At 37.6% G+C, this 9,666-nt stretch overlaps 1 protein-coding gene and 1 long non-coding RNA gene across 5 annotated transcripts in view; one reads left to right on the forward strand and one right to left on the reverse strand.

Moving 5' to 3' along the window:
* The window catches only part of ythdc2 (YTH domain containing 2), a 45,044-nt gene extending 43,699 nt beyond the window's left edge, over positions 1-1,345 (forward strand). For all 4 annotated transcript variants that reach the window (XM_088391228.1, XM_088391231.1, XM_088391229.1 and 1 more), the window contains one exon: positions 772-1,345. In XM_088391228.1, the coding sequence (XP_088247354.1) occupies positions 772-831 (60 nt within the window). In that variant the 3' untranslated portion in view covers positions 832-1,345. The remainder of the gene's footprint in view (positions 1-771) is intronic.
* Positions 1,346-6,831: 5,486 nt separating this feature from the next.
* LOC148390052 (uncharacterized) lies at positions 6,832-8,833 on the reverse strand. The gene is made up of 3 exons (XR_015861567.1): positions 8,226-8,833; positions 7,711-7,852; positions 6,832-7,339 (listed from the first exon to the last, which is right to left on the reverse strand). It is a non-coding gene; the product is annotated as an uncharacterized LOC148390052 (long non-coding RNA).
* Between the last annotated feature and the right edge of the window lie 833 nt (positions 8,834-9,666).

Raw genomic sequence — 9,666 nt, forward strand, 5'->3', positions numbered from 1 at the left:
AGTCATGAGAAACATCATGGGAAAAAACCTATATAAGCCGCACCGGACTATAAGCCGCAGGGTTCAAAATTTGAGAAAAAGTAGCAGCTTATAGTCCGAAATTTACGGTATATAAACTATATATCAAATAACTATAACATAAATAACAAGTTTATCGAACCATCCGTGTCACTCCAAATCATTAAATCCATCGAAATCTTCGTCCACTGTGTCAATTATAAATGACTCAGCTGACTCCCGAAGTAGATGTGGCGCTGACGTCAGACTCATCGTCAGTTGCAGTTCCAATTATTCCACAGGCCTAGAGCGCCCTTATGTGGTTTAGTGTGAAAATAATACGTGAAGTGATATACTAGTAAGTAAGTAATATGTTCATGATCAAGTAATAATGTGTTAGTAATTTCACATATAAGCCGCTCCTGAGTATAAGTCGCACCCCCAGCCAAACAATGAAAAAAACTGCGACTTAAAGTCCGAAACATACCGTATAATGATGCACAACACCCATTTCTATTTTTCTCACTATCACTTTCAATTTATAAAACATGCACCGCAGTCTGTGTGAATTGATTCCGTACGGACAGCGCAACGTTCCTCAGTTAGTGTTAATTAGGCATAAGTCTAGAATAGCTTCAAATATCTTTTAATACATACTAGATAGTCGTTCAGCTATACCAGAAATCTGTGGTTGATTGGTCACAACACCTACTTTGCTTCTGCATTTTCATTTTAAAATAATTTTAAGTACTCTGTTTCTTTCTTTTTTTGTAGGAGTTAGATGCCCAGGCAGGCAGATTGCTGCTGTCTCTTTGGGAGAGAATTACCAAGTAATAGCAAAACTGGTGTTCACACGTCACTTCAACAACATCAGCGGGACACCCTTCCGCATTATCTCTAGCACTATTTATATCAGTTTGTCAAGTTCCAAACCACTGATGGATCTAACTGTTAACATCTGTTAAGCAGTTCTTACAGAATTTGAGTAATTCAAAGGAATATAACCTGGCAGTAACTGCAATTGAAGACAACAGTATGGGGACAGGTTTGGAATGTTCATGTCGCATCTGTTTTGTCTGTGTTTAAAGTTGCCGCTTAGATTGTTTACTGTTTGTATTCCAGGTATAGCGTGTGTGTACTTTTTCTTTACAATGTTATGTCCATAAAATACAGGAAAGTTAAATACTGCCCTTTTGCATATTTTAATTTTATGCTGTTTTAGTATTTCTACTATGCCTTTGAAATCGTTTCAAACATTCTGCTGACAATATTTGAATCCAAGGAATGTTTGTCCATTCATTGTTTCTATACTGTATTCAAAGATAAATAAACTATAGTTTGTTATTCATCGTGTTGATGTGTGATGTTATATACTGTATTCATTAGATGGCATAACTGTAGCATGGTTCTCTCTGTGCTTGGGTGAAATTTCTCAGATGAGGCATCAATAACGTTACGTATAAGTTGTTTTTAGCTATATTTGTGGGCTTTGAAGGCAGTGTATCACAATTTGAGGAATGGGTGAGGTAAGTATCAAACAGGACATAACATCAGATGTGCAACCAACCCCTGTAAAGAATTCAAGTGTAAATGAGAGGATCGTCCAGCAAACGGTCAAACTACTGAGAATGCCCCCCCACACACACACACACTGCCTGCCACTGCCTTTTATTGTGGTCCAGCAAACAATATCCTGCACAGACAGAAGCTCCAACAGCAACCCCCACCGTCTCAATGACCTATTACAATCTTCTCTCCCACCACAACGGAATGTTCACAACTGTCCGTCACTTGCATGATTCAATCAACTAATCAACCATTGTACACTTCGTGCATGTGAAACTACCGTAATTTCCGGACTATAAGCCGCGTTTTTTTTCATAGTTTGGGTGATATATACTCAGGAGCGACTTCTATATGTTTTGTTTCACAAATTTTTACTTGATCATTAAGACATCACTTACAAGTATAGTTGACCACTTCCCATGTTATTTTTAGTATAGTTGATCACTTCACATGCTTTTATATCTTTATCTTGAACATATTCAAAACATAAAAAATAGAGAAAACATCACATAAAGCAATTAACACTTTAAAGCACCATATCCAAATCCACTGTCTGCTGTATGTACACTTGCTCCATTTTTGCTACTCTTATATTTATTATTGTTTATTATTATTTGTTTATTTATCATTTATTCAACACTCTTATTTATTCATTGTTTGTGCCTTCTTGGGTTTTTTTGTGTTGCTTGTATGCATATGTGTACTATCTCACCGAGGGATAGTGGGAACGTAATTTCAATCTCTTTGTGTGTCTTGGTATATGAAAAAAAATCGACAATAAAGCAGACTTTGATAAAACAACCAAATAAACAGAACAAAAAACTACATCTGAAAAAAAAATTATATTTTCAGACGAAACTGGATGAGGGCGCTCTAAATTTCACCATTGGCCGTGACTCATCAACTGGGTGGGCTTAAGAAAAAAGGGCACGAAAAAGAAACTCATATTTTGCAAGTCACAAACTTCAAGTTGTAAAATATGCAGCTGAAAACAGTAATCGAGCAGCAGAAAGAAAGTTTGGAGAACCGTTATGTACCAAGGGATTACTATTTCAAGTCACGTCAGTGGCACGGCGCGGCGGTTGTTTACATAAAGGACAAACGTACCCACGTAAGGACTACCGGCATCATTAGCGGCGATCATTTCTAAGTGACACGGAGGACAAAGAGTTTGAAGGAATTAAGGATTTAGAGTGACATAGAAGGTTCGAAAAACTATTATGGCTTTTACGCACGCCTGGTCCTACTCTACTGAGTCGGGGGCCGGCGCTCGGCCGAGTGGCTGTCCGCGAACGGTGCATGGGGCTCGGACATGGCCATTACGCACGCCCGGTCCTATGCCATGGAGCTCTCGTGTCTGGAAGTCCACGCCGCCACACGCTTGGAAGTTTGTTTTGTTTAATAAAGAGTCGTTTACCAAACCCACGTCTATCCTTGTACTTTGTTAACGCTACAATATAGTTATATACTAGATCTGTGGAATAAAGACGAGGCTGACGTCAGGGCGCACGCGCGGCAATGTTGACAAAGGACGAGGAATTTGATCGATGGATTTAATGGATTTAAAGTGCACGGATGGTTTGATAATATTATTGCTTATATTATAGTTATTTGAAATATAGTTTATCGTTAAATGAGCCTGTGGAATATTTTGAAGTGCAAGCGCCCTCAGCCGCGCGCACCCATTGTTGACAAAGAACGATCGATGGATTTAATGAATTGGAGTGACACCGATGATTTTATAAACGTGTTATTCATGTAATCGTTTTCTTTAATAACTCTATATGTTACGTCAGGCCCGTTTTCAGCTCCTCGTTTGTGTTTGTCACGTTAGCATACCTATCGTTTAGCCTGTTGCTATCGTATCGAACGATCGATGGATTTAATGAATTGGAGTGACACCGATGGGTTTATAAACATGTTATTCATGTAATAGTTGTCCTTAATCACTCTATATGTTACGTCGGGCCCGTTCTCAGCTCTTTGTTTGTGTTTGTCACGTTAGCATACCTATCGTTTAGCCTGTTGTTGCTATCGTTTAGCCTGTTGTTGCTCGTTCATGACTGTTTTTGGTGTGGGATTTCGTCGAATAAATTGCCCCCCAAAATGCGACTTATACTCCGGAGCGACTTATATATGTTTTTTTTCACTTTTTGGGGCATTTTATGGCTGGTACGACTTATACTACGGAGCGACTTATAGCCCGGAAAATACGGTAAATACATTCCTTGGAATTAATTAAATATTAACTAATTCAAGTGGAAACAAAAAAACACATCTTTATAGGTCAGTGGGATACATTCCATATGCTTCTGTCTAATTTTTCTATCTGATATCCTTGAATTATCTAATTATTTATCCTATTTTTTTTTCTCACTTAAGAAATCAATCATTTCCAAATAGGAGGAGGTATCGAATTTGGTTCAACTTTTAGGTATGGGTCATTCACGTAATTTGATCAGTACCGGTAAAGGCATACCACCATGTTATCAACTTATCAAAAGTTGTGTTTTTGAAGAAAAATGTTCTGAAGCAGAAGTGACACTTCCATCCATGCTGTTGCTGTGCACAGTTGTGCTCTCTCTTTCACTCGCTCTCTTTGTCTCTCTGTTCCTCACTGTTTCTCAGTGTCAGGGTTATCTTATTAAAGGGCATGTAAAGACACTATGGGGTCCCAAAATCTATTTGATAAAGATGGACTTGTATTTTAGGAAACTGTTGTTAATTTTTGAATAAAATTGCGAATTGAGGAGTAATCGATCCGTTTGTATGTGATCGTTGAAGTTCATCCTGGAAATTGTCGAAGTGACTGTGACATAGATCAGTGGTTCTCAAACTTTTTTCAGTGATGTACCCCCTTTGAAATATTTTTTCAGCCATTTACCCCCTGACCAGCGCAACACATTTCTGGTCGAAAAGAAAGAGGTACAGGATTGTGCCATCAGTGTTTGATTTATTAAAGTTAAACAACTTGTAGCAAGGTACCTGACAGACACATTTATGTTTCAAACAATGCATATCGAACCAAAAACAAACAAAGCAGTAAACAGTGACCACCAAAAAGGCATAGACCCTTTCAAAACTCAAATACTGTATGCAGAACACTGCTTATTTATATTAATCTTTCTTGTAATAATTTCTTGCAAGGATATAAAAATATACATATAACTAAAAGTGTGTTCACAAAAATAAATTAATTATAAATAAATAATATCTTGTTTACAAAATAAATTGATAACTTAATAATAAATAAAGATTTCCTCATAAAAAATAATCAACTTTACCTCTTTTGGGTTACAAAAAAATGAAACTTTTTTTTCTCTTAAAATTGAATTGTTGCATTGAACATTTGATTTTGATTTGACAAGCATTGAACAAGCATTGAACAGTCTTGAAGCTTGAATGAGTCTTTTGCACTCATACTACATTTTAGTGAGAAACATGGGCTTGTACCTCACTGAGGATCTTTGTCATCCTTGGTGGCAGGGAGGCAACTGCTGTGATCAAGTTCTTCTCCAGGCTCAGTCTGTTTCTTTGCTTTGTTTTGATCACAGTCATTGCAGAGAAGGAGGTCTCACATAAATATGTGGAGGCAAAGGGCAGCAACTGCTCCAAAGCATTCTGTCCCTGCTCAGGGCGCTCCTGCCTCACACACACCCAAAACTGTGTGAGAGTGGATGCGCCAAACTTCATCTGGTCAGATGCCACTTCCATCAGTTTTTCCTGGTGAGTGACAGGAGGCTTGCTTCTCTTTGCTTCAGACAAGCGAAATGGGTTTCTCACCCAATTCAGCTGTGCAGATTTCTCCTCCATGTCAGCAAAGTAGCAATGAAAGCCCTTTATCAACACTGTTAAAAATGGCTGTGAAATCTACAGTTACTTACTGTATTAAACACAGTAACCTTACTGTGTATGATTATTACAGTAGAATGCTGTAAGTGTTAGTTACACCTCGTAAACATGACAAAATCACAGTAGGATAAGTATTACAGTGAAAAACACAGTAGTCGAAGCATTACTGTAAAAAAATCACAATAGCCAGTATAGTACTATAAATAGTAAAGTAAACTTACTGTAATTTTATTGTCAATGTCGACTGTTAAAAATGGCTGTGAAATCTACAGTTACTTACTGTATTAAACACAGTGACCTTATTGTGTATGATTTTTACATTAGCTTGCTGTAATGGTTACAGTTAAACTTCGTGAACATCGTCAAAGCATTACTGTAAAAAAATCACAATAGCCGGTATAGTACTGTAAATAGAAAAGTAAACTACTGTATTTTTATTGATGAATGAACATTGAAAATTCCTATTACACACATATATATATATATATATATATATATATATATATATATATATATATATATATATAGAATAGGAATATATTGCCTCGGCTTCCACTGTTGAAGGTTGTAGCTTTATGTCTGCTCGATCAACTCGTATACATTTCCGGCAGAAAAGACAACTTGTGGGGCAGGATCAGCCTATTTCTGGGTTGAACCACACCCACTTCCGGGTTAAACCCCATTCAGAGTACGGATGTTGATAATCTAGTTGATTGAACAGATACAGATAATGGTGTACTCACTCATCCCTAGTAGCCAACTCGTTTGTCATTGCAGCTATTTCCGCTTGCTTGCTATACATGTGTCACTTTTTGTTCATATACTATATCTGCTCCTTTTATCTGTTTTGTGTACTGCTTGGAAGATATGTATACTCCCTGCCCTGTTTTTACAGTCATTCATCTGAAGCAGATCATTTATAAAATGGATTGCTGTGAAATATGATTTTTGTAGAGTCTGACTTTAAGGAAAGACAATCCTGACTGCAAAAAAGTGGATGCTGTCAATCGAGGGGAGGGTTACAATCCCACCTGCTGCTCACCTGGCTGACTTCACCACTGCCTTGGCCACTCTCTTCGCCTGTTACTATGTTTTCAACCTACACTGTAAAAAAATTCCTGTAAACTTTACAGTAATTAGCTGGCAGCAATTAGCCAGCAACTTATTGTAAAAACATTTTACAGTAATTAACTGGCAGCAATTAGCCAGCAACTTATTGTAAAAACATTTTACAGTGATTAACTGGCAGCAATTAACCAGTAACTTATTGTAAAAACATTTTACAGTAATTAACTGGCAGCAATTAACCAGTAACTTACTGTAAAAACATTTTACAGTAATTAACTGGCAGCAATTAACCAGTACCTTACTGTAAATACATATTACAGTAGATGTACTTTACAGTATTGGTGTATTTACTGTAAAGCAAAAAACAGTTAAATACTGTGGTCTTGGTTGTATATACAGTATTGGGTAGTTTAACTGTATGCTACATAACAGTTAAATAGTGTGATGTCAGTTGCATTTACAGTATTAGTTGTTTAACTGCAGAATGAATATCAATGAAATACTGCGATTTCAGTTGCGTTTACATTACTGGTTTATTTACTGTACAAACAAATGAAGTGGTCATTACAACATACAATGTAACATACAATACATATAACAGTATTGTATATGGCAATCCAGTACTATTAACAGTAGGTAATCATTGTAAATTAAGTTTCTCACTGTACAATTTAAATGCCAAATCAGTGATTTAATATTAATCATTAATAGAATGACCCATATTCTAAAATATTTCACTTAACTACAGACAAAAAATGTGTTAACGGGATTATGTATTTTTTGGTGAACAGGAACATAAAGCACATTACCAAACCTTTTAGACAAAACTTCCTTGGGCTTGGACAAAACAGGAGCCCTGAAATTAAAGAAGAAAACACATTAAGAATTATGATGGTGATGTCGGTGTCATGTTAAGATACTTGTTCCTGATAGGAAGTGTGTCACTGGCTGCAGGAACACTCATGCAATTAGCAAGGTTGGAGTTATATTATTAGTGGGATGTAACGATTAGTCGTGAGACGGTTAAAAATCGATTGGAATATGTCGCAAGTTAAATCGGAGAAAAAAAAAATTCAAACTGGAACGACGTAAATGCGAAATGTTGAATGTGCCATTAAGAATGAATGGGGGAAAAAAACAACCACGAGTTAACATAACTATTTGAGATGACTTCTTTAAATAAACCATCTTGAACTTTCTATGCAAAAGTTATTATCTGAACCTCACCTGTACCTAGTCAGTTAGCCAATCAAACTCCATGAAGTCCCTGATGAAGGAGATCACATGGGGGTTCATGTATGAAGTCTTCCGGCTCATCTGCTCCTTGGCACTGCACTTGGTGGAGTCAGGATTAGTTCTGACCAAAAACCTATGAAATGAGTATAGGAGTTAGAGGTTGAGACATTATGTACATGTCAATGAGTAATCAATTAGCAAATCACAACTGTGATTGCGGGGGGATTAATGAAAAGAATCGATAAAAATAAATTGTTTTAATTAAATAAATAAAATATTGCAGTATTTTATACTTGCATTACATTTATTTTACTATTAAGGGGTGATAATACTGCCTGAATAACACTTATAGAAGAGAGATATAGAAAATGCCAGTTGGAATAAAGTTAGGTATATAATTTCATCAGTTAAGGGGTGATAATACTGCCTGAATAACACTTATAGAAGAGAGATATAGAAAATGCCAGTTGGAATAAAGTTAGGTATATAATTTCATCAGTTAATACCTCTGAATAAACTCCAATGTTGTGCAGGCTTCCACCTGATACTCTAGGTTGAAAACATAGTAACAGGCGAAGAGAGTGGCCAAGGCAGTGGTGAAGACAGCCAGGTGAGCAGCAGGTGGGATTATGACCCTCCCCTCGATCGACAGCATCCACTTTTTTGCAGTCAGGATTGTCTCTCCTTAAAGTCAGACATTACAAAAATCATATTTCACAGCAATCCATTTTATAAATGATCTGCTTCAGATGAATGACTGTAAAAACAGGGCAGGGAGTATACATATCTTCCAAGCAGTACATAAAACAGATAAAAGGAGCAGATATAGTAACTGAGTTGGTGAAAGATGAACAAAAATTGACACATGTATAGCAAGCAAGCTGAAATAGCAGCAATGACAAACGAGTTGGCTACTAGGGATGAGTGAGTACACCATTATCTGTATCTGTTCAATCAACTAGATTATCAACATCCGTACTCTGAATGGGATTTAACCCGGAAGTGGGTGTGGTTCAACCCAGAAATAGCCTGATCCTGCCCCACAAGTTGTCTTTTTTGCCGGAAATGTATACGAGTTGATCGAGCTGACATAAAGCTACAACCTTCAACAGTGGAAGCCGAGGCAACTCCATCAATTTGCCTTTCAAGTCCTGGTTTAGCTGTCCTCTTGTGAGAGCGGTACATGTGAATTTGAAGGGCGCCACGTGTGTAAAAAGTGGCAAAGCATTCTGCTACCCCACATGGAAATCTGAAGTTAGCTAAATTTCTGTGAATCCTCAAATGACGAACAAATGCAGGGATTAAAGGTGAGGTGAAATTACAGTACTTGCATGAGTAATTCATTTTGATGGCAAGCAAACTGATTACTTCTTGTGTATTATGTTAGGTTACGGATTCTAGTTATTGATCTGACTCCAAATTGCGATCAACACTTAACACATAAATTGCTATGTCCTAATCCACACACTGGCGCACCTAACAATTTTGCGATTTCGTTCTGTCAAAGAGAAGACCAGTAGATCAATTAGACCAAATTTACCAATTATTTATTCCTGACAAAGCCCACTAATACAGGCCTGGGTCCCGGGTCCCTCACACTAAAACTCGTGCGTTTTTGTGACCACCAAAAGACGACACATTCTTCCGGGTTGCCCAGTTTTAAAGAAACACAATATGAATATTAAAGCATGCAAAATAGTGTGAGATGATTGGTCGATGGCCATCTCCTCCCCGGTCCAGGTGTCGCTGAGGTCAGACGGTTGGGTTTTCCCCTCGAAGCCGTGTCTCATAGACGTGCTGTTGTTCTCGTTCCTCACCGACCTTGAGGTGGTCTCCTCCGGTACTCCCTATCCGGGCCTATTCCACAACACTTCGAAGAAAACAAGTTGATGCAGTTTGCCTGCACATTCTTCGGCCCCCACCAATCCACACGAGCACTCCAATACT

The sequence above is a fragment of the Syngnathus floridae genome, chromosome 12 (assembly GCF_059516105.1).
Source record: "Syngnathus floridae isolate MCC-2025c chromosome 12, RoL_Sflo_1.0, whole genome shotgun sequence".
Lineage (NCBI taxonomy): Eukaryota > Metazoa > Chordata > Actinopteri > Syngnathiformes > Syngnathidae > Syngnathus > Syngnathus floridae.